At 41.5% G+C, this 16574-nt stretch overlaps 1 protein-coding gene across 1 annotated transcript in view; it reads right to left on the bottom strand.

The window, feature by feature from the left end:
* Positions 1-16574, bottom strand: part of prex2 (phosphatidylinositol-3,4,5-trisphosphate-dependent Rac exchange factor 2) — an 85664-nt gene that overhangs the window by 46534 nt on the left and 22556 nt on the right. Inside the window, exons 7-15 of the mRNA XM_019273722.2 lie at positions 13683-13816; positions 12793-12896; positions 11131-11280; positions 10420-10561; positions 6168-6268; positions 5079-5182; positions 4931-4980; positions 1041-1116; positions 164-236 (exon numbers count right to left, since the gene is read on the bottom strand). Coding sequence (XP_019129267.1) covers positions 164-236; positions 1041-1116; positions 4931-4980; positions 5079-5182; positions 6168-6268; positions 10420-10561; positions 11131-11280; positions 12793-12896; positions 13683-13816 — 934 coding nt within the window. The remainder of the gene's footprint in view (positions 1-163; positions 237-1040; positions 1117-4930; positions 4981-5078; positions 5183-6167; positions 6269-10419; positions 10562-11130; positions 11281-12792; positions 12897-13682; positions 13817-16574) is intronic.

Genomic DNA, 16574 nt, shown 5'->3' with positions numbered 1-16574 from the left:
AAACAGGATGCTAAATGCCAGGCGTCCTCTGTGCGGTTTCTTCAAAACATTCAACTCTCATTTGGTCAATGATGGTGAGGATTCCACGGTTTGTGATCAGCGGGATCACAGTTTCTTTTTCTTTTGCTCTGTTGAAACCCCTCAGCAGTGAAAAGTGCCGTACCGTGATGCATGAAGCCATTGTCGCACAGCTCCACCCCCAAGATCAACGCTTCCTCTCTGGTTCTGCAGTCTCCCTGCACCAGAAGAAAACAGAAAGAGAAAGAGGAAGGATACAGTGGAAAAATGAGACAGATTTTAAGCAAAAAGGGGACAGAGTAAATGAGTCAAGGGGGGGAAAGGCAAAAGAGAATGAGACAAAATGAAGCAAAAAGAGAGACAGAACAAAGGACATTGTGTGTTTAGGGAAATGTCACACTCATACTCCCCCTTCCTTTGTTACAGCATCCAAATGCCCCGAGGCCAGGAGAGCCACTCCACGCTCCATCTTAAACACTGCCAAAATCACGTCTAGACAACATAGTGTGACAGCTCTTGAAGTCTCAGTGGGAGCTACTCGCCGGCTGGGGTCAAATTCATATAGACTACCACACAAACGCAATTATATGCACACACTAACATGTGATGTCTGCCATTGATTCTGTGGTGGTCGCCATATACATTTCATTTCTTTGTTGTCATCCTGAACAGGACTATCAATCTGTCAACCTCAAAGCTTCCTGTCAAAGTCAATAAAGCTCAGCTGTCAAATCAATTCTGCTTTTCTTTCTTCGTTTCCTATTTGGCTCCGCTGAGAGTCTGAAGTCTGATGGCAAGAAACACTTTGTTGTATCAGTTTCTTTTCCTCTGTTGCACATTTGAAGTGACCCGCAAAAAACGACACGGATAACAATCGAACTGATGTGTTTTAAGTTATGCATTACTGCAGAAAAACAATAGGACTATATAATCATATCATGAGATTCCTCTGAAAGAATATATATGTATATATGATAATATTGCTCAACCATTACTGCAGATCAAGCAGTTTTTGGCCTTACCTGTGCAATAAGCCAATCTATCAGCTTGTTGGCCATCACCACTGATTTGTAGGTCCGCAAATGGTAGTCTTTATCCCTGGATGGGCAAAAGGGAACAAAACTTCATGAGAAGGAGTAGAAAAACAAAAATATACCTTTAAACTTGGACATGAACTATGCCATGTTACTATTAAACTCCGTCATTCAGTTTAACTGTATTAAACCCAGATGGTTAACATGCAGAGCAGTAAATGCTTGGTCCATTTAAACATAATGCCTAAAAAGAGGACTAATAATTCCCACTGTCAGCAAGGCGTGGTCACTTTTCAAGCTCTGGCAGTTGCGTCATAAATCTAAGTGAGTTTCTGACAGCTGGTGACAACAAAACAGCATTCCTCCGAGCATGGCTGGTAACGGCCCCTGCAGCGTTTGGCACTGGGGTGCCCCATGTCAGTTTGGTGTTGCTGTTCTCAGTGTTACCCACACAGCCGCACAGACCCAGAGAATGCTGTCTGAAATCGAGCTGTGACTTTCCCATGAACACAGGGGCCTCTCCGGGGACGCACAGGGGCCTAGCTGTAGGGCGGGAAAGTCCAGAACCACCGTGACTTACACCACTTCACCATTTCCACCACATGCAAACACTCACTCAGACACACACACAACCACACACACACACACACACACACACAGTTCAGACAAGTCAAACATGACATGTGTGCCAAGTTAAAGTCCAATCTCAGCTGTCTAAAGCTCTTCATAATGTGAAGCGTGAGAGGCCGAATGCTGCCCTGTTTCCTCCACAATGGAAAATTTTGCTGCATAATTGTATTTGACAGCCTGTGATGGTTTCTGATGAGGACCCTAGTGTTGGTATTATGCATGCCCTTGCCATGCATAAACCACTTGGACCAGAAGAGGCAAAATGAACTCTGTTTTCCCCCTGAATGCGATCCTCGACATGGTGAGATGGGAATAGAGCGGCTGGTACACAGTGAGGCTGTCAGAGTGAAAGATGGGGGGGGGAAAAAGCGGTTCAGTGGGCAGCCATATGTCCGGCATTAGGAAACAGCAGTGTGAGGAGTAACAGAGGGAAAGGTCAGAGAGGTGGTTTTTAAACTTGCTGTCCAAAGAGGAAAGTTTGCCTTGACATTTTGTTCGGAGAGGATGATGTAGGCAAATGTTGCATTTTCAAAGCATTCTTTGGAATATATTACACAGAGCGTACTGAAAGTTCAAGCTTTAATCAACTGCTTCAGTCCTGATGAATTACTCAAGTACAGTGTACCACATCGTTAGTTATTTTGAAAATCCCACACCTACATCCATAAATATTGAGTTTCTGAAGAATTCTTCGGCATAATGAAGAAAACTTGTCAATATTTCTCAGACGCTGAACTGTGATCTCAGTTTTTCCCAATTTTTTTCTGAAGATAATTTATGAGTCACCTTCGCTGTGTTGTGTGGGTTTGCAGCCCTCCCTGTGTGCATATTGAAATGTCTTCTCACTGTATCATTAAAATATGTACACAGTGTTAGCTGATAGTGGACATTTTAAACTGTGTAATCAGATCAGATTCCCTAGAGTGGATGGATTCACAGTTTTTTTGTGAGGAAGAGAAGCTGTGTGGGGGTGTGAGGGTTTCATAGCCTAGGTCCCCCCCCGTTACTTATTTGCTGTCACTTGGCCAGGAAATTATACCTAATTAGGCAAGGGCTGGTTGCTCCAATTAAACTCTGGCATTCCCAGGCCCTGTGATGCATTGTACTGGGCTCTTAGTAAGAATACACTGCACGGATATGCTGGCTAACGACACACACAACTCTAGTGCACCAACAAGAGTTTTTTACATAAAGAGATTTGGCCTCAATACAAATCCTGATGGACTGAATGCTGACACACACACGCATAAAATCACCCTTTAGGCTTGCATCAAACAGAAATACAGAGATGCTTCTATGCTGGAAAACATGCAGGATCTGTGTGCCCCCTTCAGCTATGGGACAGTTTTATTGGTGTAAAATTAAAGCTTTTCATCAGGCTTTTTTTAAAATCCAGCATAATTAGGCAACCTGCTTTGCGGTAAAACACATTAGCAGCCTGCACCTCAAACACTGATCAACTGGAATTTACAACACTTAGAAAACCAACGCAATGCTTGCAAAATGATTCTATAAAATGAGTTTGCTCCACTTCGAAACTCTGTTGGACAAAGTGATGTTTCACATGCCAAAAAAGCTCAAAAAACACCTGTTTCGGTTTAAATGACTATTTCATGGGCATGCTGGATGTTTCTGGTTTCACATGTTTACACTAATTACCAATTAAGCGCGTGTCTGAATGAGATATAATGTAACACAGAAACTTCATCCGATTTCAGGCCTGAAACTTTGACAACAACAGTGCCGAACTTCAGATATCAAATGGCTATTTTGTATCATGCTGTATTTTGAAGAATTGGAATCAATGTTTGCTTCCAGCAGCATGACTCTGTGCCGCACCTTTTAAGAGCACAGGATCAATATGCCGTCAAACACCCTGAGTAAAATGTCTAAGACCTGTGTGTTGTAACTGAATGGCTTCTGTGAAATGCTTTATAATAGAAACTAGGCTATTTGTAGCTGTGATGAATGGACTGAGTCATGTGATCTAAACATAGTGTAGAGACACAACAAATGACCAAGAATCACCCGTAGGTTTGGATTTACCCGCAGGGGAAAGTACAAAAACGAACAATACCCTTTGACATAACAATCATAATTCAGGGTCTACTTATTAGTTTTTTTCCAAGCTTTAGACCACATTACACAGTCTTATTCAGAGAACAGAGAATAGAAAGAAGACAACATTTCTTAGCTTTCATGCAGATAGATGTGGACATAAAAGCTATTTAAGTTTCATCCATAGCATTTTGGGGAATTTCCCGCCCATGTTGGCTTACTTAAAGCTCGGAAAAATGCAGGATCATGACTTTATTTTTGTCTGAAGCATTTGTCGCACTGCTCCAATGCTTCATCCTATCCTTTTACTTACTTACTTGGAGCTTGCAACAGTATGCCATGGTCTTCATCAGAGGATATTGTTATGGAGATGTCGATATGCTCAGTAGTTGTTTAAATTTAATATCTAGCATTTTTAGGAATTAAAAGTTGAGGAGGGTTAAAGTTGCCAATCTAAGAACAACAAACTTTCATGCTGATGAAGACCATGTGAAAGCACCAAAAAAGCTAGTATTAAGACCTTGAGTGGGTATTGTTTGGTTAAAATATTAAGATATTAAGAAGAATAAACATTTATGCGGATGAGGATCATCTTGACAGACTGAAAGCTATTAAGAAGGGATAGTTGTGTCACACTATGATTTCAAAGGTCAAGAATGAATTTGGATGTGCTGCTGCACAGGAATATACTTAAGGAAATAAGCTAATAAGTGAACCTTGTTACTTCTAGTTAGGAGTGATTTCCGCTACCACAACTATTTCCACAGCCAAGCATTGAAACTTTTATCTGTGACTTATCACACTGTTTACATGCAGTCATTTTCCAAAAGGCTATTAAACGTTGAACACTAAATCTCAAAAGCACCAACAGCGATTCATCACAATGTCAGCCATTTATCTGTGTCCCATATGACTCCTTCACCACATCTGTGTTTTGAGACCGGGCAGATAAAAACCTGCCAAGCTCGATCATCCACAGGCCCGGCCTCACTCCATCACCATCTGCGCCAACTCCGCCTAAGTCAGTTCCTCTTTAAAAACAATGAGCTCATAGTTCACCATGATATTTCTCTCCTCCAGTCTGGCTGCTTTGTGGTGGAGCTATTTTTAGGAGCACGAGTCAGATACTAAGCTACTGGAGCCCCACCTGGCTGAGTTGTAATAGAGTGTAAAGGAAAATGGCTGCTTACCTGATGACAGGAGTGAAGAGGCTGTGAAGACGACAGAAGAGTCGAACACCCTGAGAGAAAAAAACAAGAGAGAAGATCTCCATTACATCAGTGATAGGTGTGTAAAATGTAATTTATATTAAATTAGGCTCTGCTGTTGCACTGTTACCTTAGATATGACATCATGCATGTCACTTCTGGGGTGGTAGGTGCCATCGTCGTAGCGAAAGCGGTAAAGTACAGGCTCAGGTTTGAACTGGTATTTGTCCGTGACTAAAAATGCAATACAAAACATGAGGAGGTTTCTGAAAGGAGATGTGCCAGAAATGAAAGACGAAGAAAAAACAAGTGGAAAAGTCAAACCCAAACCCTGAGGGAGCATTATTCATGTTGCTTCAAGTTTGAAAGTATAAGAGGTTTAAAAGCATATTCAAGCCAAGCAGGGCTGCATGGTGAAACAAGCTTTCCAGACAAGAGGAAGATTCAAACCTTATACAGAGTGGTCACAGATAACACAGCTGCTCAGAGCTCCCTGCTCCTCTTCCTTTAGGGCACTTTGTGGAGGAGCCTCCTAACAGTAATAACAGTTGGCTCTCTATTCGTGGCTAAAGCCATGCAGGTTCCATTAAAGGTTTTTTTTTATGAAAAGATATTCTATCGTTTTTCACATGGGGACTTCTAACTGCAGCGCGAGAGAGCTCAGAGGGGCTCGGAGTTATTCCTCCTTGTCAGAAACAGCTCTAAAGCCCAGTCTCATTTCTCTGTGAGGAAGCAATAAAGCACCCCCAAGTGATTTAAGATACAGCTTGGCTTGGGGCCCTACTCTTTTGAGGGAAAACCTACATGCAGGGCAGTATGCGCCATTTAGTGTGAATGCAAAGCATTAGCCAGCTTAAGCCTCATGCACTAACTACACTTGTTACACAAAGCCACAGAACAGCCACTGAGCAACTATAACACAAACATTACGGCAAGAAGAGATTAATAATTATAATCCCTTACCTAAACATTGTGTCAAGGGAGTGTTTAAATGGGACACCTGCTCCAACATAAATAAGGCAGCCGTAGGCTCAAGCCAGGGAGGAAAAATATTCAGTGAATGAGGAACATTTATTGGACACAGCTAGAGGTTAGGTCAGGCAATGGCATGCTCTACGCTGCGCAGCACAAAGTGAATTGGACTGCGGTAGATTTGGTTTTTAGATATGGAACAGCAAACGAGTGGGAGAAAAGAAAGGAGAAAATTGTAAGAACCAACCATGGTGGATGATGCCATTCTCCAGCAGAGCTTGACCCAGGTGAACCCCTTCCTCTGGATTGCCTGTTTCACCGATCTCCATCAGCCAAGATACAAACTCACTGGGGAGACACAAACAACACTGGCATAATATAACACCCACACAATCAAACAGGGATAACACAACAAAAAATCCCCACGAGAAATCCCATCGCAGCATGAAGGACAATGTGTGTGATCAGTAGAGAGAGGTTTGATAACTCTTGATTATTGGAAAACTATAGAAAGCCTTTACAACATGCTACAAACAAAGTTTAGTCTAAATTGATGTGGCAACAAACACTATCTTGGCAAAGAAGAATGATTTATTTACTGTGAAGAGTCATATCTGTGAGTTTAAACAACTAGGGACCTTTAGTTTGTGTTTTGTCTAGTTTAACTTTATTTATTTTAGACATACAACATAACACTCTCAAATACAAGGATTTAATCGGAACTTGCAAAGTTCATGATGTAAAATTCAAGATATTTTCTTGCTCTGCGTCATTTACAAACTCGCCGCCAGAACAACAAACAGCATCTGAACTTACGATGCCCCAAATGAGCTAAATGGGATAATTCTCCATAATTTAGTGACTCAGAGAGGGAGAGTGTAAGTGGACAAAACAAAGAAAGAGAGAGAGAGCAGGCAGAGTAGCAGTAGCCGATATGATTACATCCTTGATGTTCGGTCTCCAAACAAACACGGAAAGCAGCACCACTGGAATTCTGTGGAATTCACTCCCAGGCCGTGACGAGGTGGCCCAGTTTCATTGTCAGGCCAAGAAGAGCAATTCTAAAAGGTTTTAGAGAAACAACTGAACAAACATCCCACCTCCACCCTCTCATCTGTCCATTCAACATCTTACACTCTTTAACCACTCATCCTTGGCGTCTTTTCTCTCCATAACAGACCACAAGGGAAAAACACAAGTCTATAACAACGTCAATTTGTCAACCTTTATACCTTAACCGTGGAAGGAAAAATACCATAAAAGTTTGGACAACACAGTTCTCATGGCCTCAAGCAGATTAGGGTCACATATGCAATAAACAGCTTCATGCGATTTAAATGTACATGTGGAGCTGGGTGAAACTGACCAAATCAAATATATCAATATTTACGACTTTAAGACCTCAAAACCAAGAGGTTTGTAAATGAACTTCTTATTATACACAATGGGGTCCTTGGTGAACTTTGAAAAGTTAGAAGCTAGACAAATCATTTATTTCACATGAGAGTTTTATGGGTTTTGGTTCTTGCTACTCTTAATGGTTTGGAAAGTTGGAAAACAGTTGAAGTCACAAGGTCACATGGCAATATTTGAATGAATAAATGATGACAGTACTGATGAAGCAGATTAGCTTAGTTTTTGACCATTACATTTTTAATACATTGGACCTACTTAATGTTTTATGTTAAGTTCTCAAGGGCTTTAAAAACGGAGACAAGGAGTCTCACTTAGTTTGCTTAGTCAGCTGTAAAATCCCAACTTAACTATTTCGGAAACACTTCAGTTTTTGCACAAACTAAACGAACAAGATATATTCTGTGAATTAGTGACATTTGGAGGTGCAGTTAAGTGGACATTGTTACATTCAGACAGAGCTGTGCTCGCTGTTTCCTCCTGTTTCCAGTCTTCATGCTAAGACTGATAGAGCAAAAGGTGCAAGTAATGTCAAAAAGAAAGAGCGGAGGCTGACAAAGATAAAGAGCATTTCTCATAGGATGTCTAACCTTTTCATCAACATCTATCACAACAAGCAGACACTATTGTCTCTTATATGTAGAAAAGTCTACCACTTTGTTTTTCTGTTTATTCCAAGTTTAAAATTGGATGATGACTGCAAGCTAGGTGGCTGTCACACACGTTTTCCTTGATGAATTACACTGTCACAGGAACCAAACCACAAATACGATTGTACCACTTCAAGGGGAGGAGTTCGAGACCCAAAAATAGCTTTTGGCCTTCAAAAAAAAAAAAAAAAATCAAAAAGAGAAAGAGGAGGCGTGGAAGGAGAATAAAGGCAAAGCATTTCACAATGGAGGGAGTGGGCTGAGTTGAAGCCATAGGCAATGTGGCTTTCATCAGAGACATGCCATGCTGGTTCCAATTCACCAATTACGCCTACATGTAATCATCTCCAAAGTCATCTCAGACAGGGGAAGTACAAAGGAGGCTAGAGATATCTTTACACCCACAAGTGGTCATCCAGGTGTTGGTCAGGTTATATATAGGGGGATAGGTTTCTAAAGGGAGCTTCCCTGAGCTGCTTTCTCACCATATGATCTCTTCAGACTCAATGAGGTGCCCACATATGACCACCATCTGATCCTTTTAATCTTTTTAGCTGACAGATCCATTCCTTTTCCAGACCGCGAGGGATCTGGTGTTGTCTGCATGGACCAAAGGAGAAAGTAACTCCTCATTCCAAACCACCATGCGATATAACATGGCCACAACTATGTCCAACTCGACTTTTTGGTTGACGTTTCTTTTTTTTTTCTCCATGCTTTTAAAAATAACAGTGATTTTGAAATGACTGTTTAAGCTCGGGTGATTATTACCAGTCAAAACATCTCCGTAAAAATCTAAAACAAATGGAAAAACACGGGTCATTCGGAGCTGCAGTGGGGCGTTTACAAGGGAAATTTGTTATGGGATTTCAAGAGTCAAGATAGGAGCACAGTTTAAATAACATCCAACCAAGATTGTCTTGTAAAAATATTTAATTTAATTTCCAACCCTTCTAAAATTGCATATTGTCATCACTCTATAAAAAGACATTTGGCCGTCACATACAATTTTCTTTTTCAAACATGGAGAGCGCTTTGGCTACAGCCAGATGTTTGCAGATTTTATTATCCAGATCCAGCTTTGTCACTCTCTCATTCTCACAATGTGTGCTCCCCACATAGGTCTATAATGTGCACATCATTGCAAAAAAGTAATTGGTGTTGAATGTGAAAAATTTAATAAAAATTGAGGATATGGGTTTTTGCACTTTCTCACGAAGAGGTGCAATATCCTATCAAGTAAGAAGCCAAAAGGCGCAATAAAAAAAAGCAGGTATTTTGAGGGGTCATATGACACCGTTACATACATCAGTAATTGGAGTTACAGTCTGTGCACCCACAATAGTGCATTTTGAAGTTTATTGCAGGAGATCCAGAATTCAAGACTTTTAATTTGAAGTATTTCCCTGGACAGGATTAAACCCTGATCAAAAACTGATTTAAATGCATGAAAACCTGGCAAACTGATATGACAGCAAGACATCTACATCATTGATTTTATATGATGAAAGGCAAACACTGAGAGGAAGACACTAACTCATGCATGCTCAAAATAGCTCAAGGACCGGATTTCCAACAACCTTTACAGTAAATATTCTCACCTATCAGGGACTGGAGGCTGGATTGGCATGTTTAGACTCATTAAAAGTAAACATGGAAAGTGCGCTGGCAAAGCTGTGAATACTCAAGGACGCGAAAAGACGACCGACATGTTACAAGCGCACACATACAGTGTTGATACAAAGACACACGCTCACACACAGCTGCCCTGTGGCATAATGGGCCCTCTGCTGCAGTTACCTCATGGATTCCTCAGCAGAGAGCTTATTGTAATCTAACATGGGCGAGGGAGAAAGCGGGCAGTCAGCTGAGCAGCACTGGGATATCTCCCTGTGATTTACGACTGGCATTCGATGGCCGATCCGTCCCTAGACACCACACCAATAATCCTTAAATAAGATTCATGGGCTAAATCTGGCTGGATTTGATTTTCCCATGACTGAAACTGCAGATATACATAACACACAATCTCCAGAACAAAAAGTGCCGACGCTTTCTTCTTCCCAGCTGCTCGCTTTATAAATCCTTGCCAATTTTAAAAATGAAAGCAGGGACGTAAATCTATATTACAACAGTCTTACATGTAATCTGCTCTGAAGATATTACCATATACTGTAGGTGCTAATATTACTCACTTAATACTGTGCAAGGCCTCTCAAAGAGCCGTACATCTGAGAATACACAGAAGTACACATTAAATATGTACTTTATCTCAGAGCGTCACATCACCGTCATCAACTTTGACGCTCACTTAGTCTCTCACAGTTACAGAGTTCACACCGATGTGACACAGAGGAAACCGCAGGGACTGAACACTCAGCAGCTTCCTCGCCGGACAAACCGAAGTGTCGAGATAGGCGGCATGATGAGTCTTACCTTCCCAGGAAGCACTTGGGGAAGGTGGTGAGCTTGCGTTTCCGGTCTTTAATGAGGTGACCCTTGGTCATGAGGTGGTAGAGCTTCTCTCCCTTCTCTGACACCATCACCCACGTATCCTGCTCCATGCCGAGCCTCAGACCTATGCAGAAGAGGAAGGAGGGCGGGCGCAAAAAGCCTGTCAATATCGTGGCATAAATAATCTTTGCACTCAGCTTCTAGAGTAGATGTGACATCAGTTGATCGCTTGCGAAGGTTAATGCGTCCCAATTTCACAAGGTAATTAGCACCTTTCAGCGTCTGTGCTTACAGCAGGACTAATGACTGAGACTGTGAGGAGTTTATCATGTCCACAATCTCAAAATGGGTCAAACAGAAACTGAAAATATGCTGCCTTTCACTGTGAGTTTTCCTTGTATGAGTGACAACCTGCAAATCTGTTTTAACACTCTGCACACAGTAATGCTGCAGTGCTCACTTTTTTTTTTCTTTTCTTTCACATCCCACAGCTAATCAGGGCTCACTTTAAATGATTGCCGGTTAAATTTTTCTGTATTGATTTTCCCGAGCACAGCATATATTCTCAGTTATTTGATTCAAGACACATGTTGAAAAGAAAAAAAAGAAAAAGGAAATGAGTTTCCCTAAGTGACTGCATTAAAAGTGAACCGACCCCCACCCTGATACTGATACTCTGAAGCGCCTTCTTACTTTTCCTCCGCTCCCTTTCTTTCATGATGGCCTCCAGCCACTCCTGCTTCTCCTCCGGGGTCTTAGCCATGCAGACGAACCACTTGTTCTTGGCCGTGTTGTGGATCTTCCAGCCGTTGTTTACTATGTTCCCGCTGCTGTGGTAGTCAGCTGTAAAGCAGAGGTGGAGAGCAGAGCAGAGAGTTTGACTTCACTAGTTTTATAAAGTCCTCTCCTCGCGAGGGGTGGGGAACAACACAAATCCACTTTTCTGACTCATTTAGGCACAGAGGAGTTTTTCACGTTTGAAGGGGAGGGCTGTCAATTAGTGGTCGTACTGATCATGACACTGTAAACAGAGTTGTTTGGAAATCGGGTTCACAGTAAACAAGGGTTACCGCATAAAACACAGCAATAACATGTGGCACAAGTCCAGTGACTTTCAGGGAAAAAGACGAAAAATATCATTGTGCTCAAATAGAAAATAGACAAGAACAGACAACACATTATCTGATGAATTAAGGCTTTCTCGTACAGTAGTGTGGGGTCTGTTTTCCAAAAACAACATCCATTATGAAAGTATTGAGAATAATACACTCCATCTTGGTGCAAACATTCGCTCGAGACTCATTTTTCTAGCTCTAGTGCCGGCCCTCATGGCCTCTATTGAGTGCTTCATTGATTATCGCTCTTCTCCTTTAATGAGATAAATGAGGGAGCGCACATACAGAAAAAGAGCCATCCATCAGCATAATCTACTACTGAGTCGTCAGAATACTCCCACAGAGCTGATGGATACTTGTGATCAAACACGTACAGTCAAGTATAAAAAAATCGAAAGCCAATGGAGATGAACTCTTGACCGTTAGTTGAATCTCCATCATTATTTCCACCTTAGAGAACATTTCAAAAGCTTCCCAGTCTGACCTCTGATTTTCTCCCTCTGGAGGGTGTAACAAAAAGCAAACCATTACAATCATCAATTACAATCACGTCTAAAAGCATCTACAATGTGGTGTCCTTTATATGGCATGCCTCGAGGGCGTTTTTCAACCTCAGGCAGCAAGTGTGCGCCTGGGAAAACGTCGCGGTGCTTTCATTACGTAGGAATCTAAGCTAAAATATTCCTGTCGCCCTGGATTTCAGATCGAGATCTCCCGCCTGTGGTGCAGAACACCCAAGAGTTACTGCACCGCCGCCTACCTCACGTGTTTATCCTCCCTCTCCAGACCTAAACCCATCCATCTCTCACCAAAAACACCCAATATTACTGCCCATCTAGGTCTGCTGAAGAGGAAATGGTGGCTTCTACAAATATAAATGATAATCAGTGGCTATGTGAGGCCAAAAGACACAAGCCGAGTTCACCAAGTACTAGCAGCAGCGCAGTCCCAAGGATATATAACTATAGAGGTCTAAAAAAATGTTTATAGGTAAATCTTATTTTTCCATCGGCGATCCAAGTATAAAAATCACACAGTTGTGCACCAGCTCAAGCCAAAGACTATGTTGTCAACGTTCCTGTGTTGGTTATTATGGCACATGTTTAAACCTCTGCTGCCAGGAGAGCTGAAATAAAAAATGAGGAGCTGAAAGCGAGGGAGCACAAAAAGGGAAAGAAAATCTAGCCACATAAACATTTATTTGTCCAAAGTAAATGCATCTTTTCACAAGACCACTTACCCGTGCCATCATCCACATTTTCCACCTCCATCACCTCTGTGTTGATTCTCCCTCTGAACAGGTAGCGAGGACCCTCTGTGGCAGTCTTGCTGTTTTTTAAGCGCCTTGAATGGAGAGAGGAACAACCATCATGTCATTGCTTACTGCACAATTAGTTTCACTTACATTTTGTTATAATCACCCAACGTTTGCCAATATGTACAAATTAATTGAGTTTAAGCCATAGCAACTTTCTTGGGTCAGTGAATGGATCTGTTTTTATTTACTACCTGCAGACACTGCACTATGTACAGCCCATACAAGTAAAAGCAAATCGAAGCAGGCGGCAGCTTGGAAGGTGGTGAGTAAACAAAAGCTGCATCAGTAGCTTAGTGTGAGCAGCACAGATCTTGCAAAATAGAGACTATTTTATTCAGAAGAGACTATTTCTAAATTGTTAAACAGTGGTCAGCAATCCTGACTCAACTTGCACTGATCATAATAACTTTCATATTATTTAGTGTATTTCCACATGAAATCTACTAGAAAAAGAATATGTGTCCACAGATGGTATGTAGGCAAATCAAATGTCCTTGTTTCCCCGAGTTCTCACGTGTCTCCTCTAGTGCATAAGTGCATTTTAAACCCCCTCACAAAACTGAAAAAAGTGTTTGCTGCTCCTCTTTCTTTAAAAAGAAAAAAGCAAAACAAGTGTGAATTATTTATAAGGGCAGTGCTCTAAATGTTCTGTAGAACTACAGATACAGAGAGAAGTTATAAAGAAAATTAGCATAAGCAATATTTTTATTCAGTCTCATAAAAAAATATATACACCGTAATGAGAATTTATATCCGTCTTCTGCTTTGTGGATTTTGTCTGCAGAGTAATGAATAAAAGAAAGTCAAGGCACCTGTTTTTCTTCTTGCAATAGACCAGAAGCTTGTCAAAAAGGAAGAAAATCCTCTCTTGTATGTTTCCAGCTGAAATCTTCAGGAGGACGCCATGCATGAGCATCTCCGTGCATGTATCTGTGATGTTAGAGCCCTGCAAACGGACATGTGGACAAAAGGTCAAACAGACAGAAAAAAAAAAACAGAAGAGTGAAACAGATGCTTGGACACAAATTAACACACAAGGGAATGCTGGAAATACATTATTCCAACTAGCAAATCAACTTTCTTTTTTTTTTACAAATTTTTTCGATACTATTCAATGTTCACACATAGTGTCTGAACAGGAGGAGGGATTACAAATCCCAGCCTTTCCTGTTCCCTCTCTCAGGGGTCTGTAAAAACACTCCCTGCTTCCTCGGAGCAGATTGCTGTGGGACTTTAAAATGCACGGCGGTTAATGGCTTCTATAGAATAACATCCCGTCCAGTCAAACTATGTGTTGCATTGTCGCGCCTGGTCACCATATTGGTTGGGGGTTTCTGCTGCAAGTGATAAAGTGTGCTGTCTTTTCCCCTACCTTGCCTGCTCTGGGAATTTATGTACCACGTTTGATCGGCCCTTCAGAGCTAAAAATAACTCCCATGCGCACAGAGCCGGAAAATGTGCTAAGCATTTCCTCCTGCTGGAGACATCAGCCGGCCAAAACCTATCCTGCTTTTTCCTTCTTTTTTCCTCGCCCTTTTCACTCTCCTTCTCCTCCCTTCCCTTCTGCTGATTATCTCTCACTCTCTCCCATTCCTCTTGATTCCCTCGTCTATTCCTCTATCTCTTTCACTCCTTCCTCCACACTTTTTTTTTTTTTAAGTCCCCCGCTCTTTCAGGGCTTTTTAACTCCCCAGCTCATGGCCAGATGTTAAACTAATTTGCAGCCAGCGAATGTGTGCACACCAGACATGGAAAGGCCAACTTGTCTCGGTCACTTGAAGGGGCCAATAGCAACATCACACTGATCCAGACTATAAAGCTGCATTTCCTTAATGGAAGAACCGACACTTCCTCTTTGTGTTTCATGCGCTTTTAACTGAAACCCACTGCCCATTTGCCTCTTCTGGTTTAGCCTTTTTCTTTTTCTCAGCATTTTTCTATCACTCTTCACATCAATCATGTTCCAAGCCAAAGCTCCACGGAGGGTGTATTCAGTTTAAAAGTCAAACAACACTTTAAACCCTTGGTCATCTGTTTCATCTAACTTTCAACCCTCTATTTTTATAGTCAGACAATTGCCAGACATAACAACTACAGAAAAGAATAAAAAATTAGAAATGACAAAACAGGACATGCCATTAATTAAAGAAAAAAAGTATGGTAGAAAAGTTTGTGTTGAACTCTGAAGTGGTTTTTGTCAAAGCTGACGAGATGAGAGAATTTTACTGAAATTATTTAGAGCCAAATCAAGCAAACTCCGCAACTCAAGTAGGTTTTAAGAACACTAATTAAACTTACACAAGAGAACAGAATGTGAAGTGAAACACAACTGGAAACTACTACCCGCTGCTCTAAAATTAACATATTTCTATGGTGCACAGTGACAAAACACAGACACTTGCAACACTAACCAACTGGCAATCACCGCCTTGACAAATGCTGGCAGTCGTCACCATGGTGACCACGGCGGGCCATCGCCCTGTCTCTCCCACGCGAGGTGAACCTGCCAGGATGCCCCGAAGGCGGCCAGCTGTGGAGCAGGTCAGCACTAACAAGCAATCAGTCCAGGCGGAGGAGCAGGAACGGAAAAAACAGCGCTCCCCATCCCTCCATCATTCTTCAAACACCCACACATGCTTTGCGAGATGCAACCATCACTTTCTCTCTCTCTCTCCATTTTCCCCTTTTCTTTCTCTCTTCTTCTTTAGTTCCATCTCATTTAGAGCTGCAGAGCCTGGCGTGCAACAGTCACAGGGTCCTGCTCCAGAATGAGCTAATGTTTACAATTAATAAAAGTGCTGAGGGGAAACCGCAGAGTAGCTACAGTCAGGATCGAGTACAAGATGTCACCCCACCCAACACTAAGCCTCATTCTGATCACACTATTCTTAGATTTGGAACTATTTGTGTGTGTGTATGTGGGATATGTATACAGTATACCCCAAACCTGCAGTGTTTATTTTGTGACCTAATCCTGAGATTAATTAAGTGTACAACAGAATTTTGTATATACGCCTAATTATCTGTCTAAATCCATTAGAAGCCTTGAAGTTTTTTCTATATTAATGGTTTCAAGATGTTTTGGGGCTTTTTGTGCCCAACCTTTTATGCTCCTGCATTATATTTTACTATGAACCAAAATAAACTTACTAAAAGCCTTTTTTAAATGCCCCATTAATTCTGTAACAACACAGACCCTGAAACAACACATTCACCGAAACGTGAACATCTGTTACATGCAAGGAAATCTAATCGTGCTTTTATCTTGTCATATCTGAGTTAAAGGCCTGAGTTTTATCAAGAAGCAACACTCTGTTACTGCCTACACCTTAGTAAGAAGCTGTATCAACACTGGCAATGTGTATTTGTCTGCATGTGTCCAGGAAGCCTTTAGGCTCTCTTTGCATGAAGCCAGGTCACTTGCATAAGAATCCCAGCCTCTTACAATTACCACTGCTGTTTTCTCTTGCCAACAACCACTAGACCTACTGACCCCTAATTAAAGCACCAGTGTGTAGGATTTAGTGGCATCCTGGTGTAGTTTCTGAATGCAACCCCTTTGCCTCACCCCCCATTCCAGGGTAAAGTAACTAGATCAAGTATTTGGTAAGACTGTTACAGTAGAAACATGGCTCAGCATAACAATTCTTATTTTCAGGTGATTATTTACGACGCATGAAAGATAGTTATAATATTATATTTCA

This window comes from Larimichthys crocea, chromosome XXIII, assembly GCF_000972845.2.
Source record: "Larimichthys crocea isolate SSNF chromosome XXIII, L_crocea_2.0, whole genome shotgun sequence".
Lineage (NCBI taxonomy): Eukaryota > Metazoa > Chordata > Actinopteri > Sciaenidae > Larimichthys > Larimichthys crocea.
Note: the sequence above shows the minus strand (reverse complement) of the source record. Positions and strands in the feature narration are given on the sequence as shown.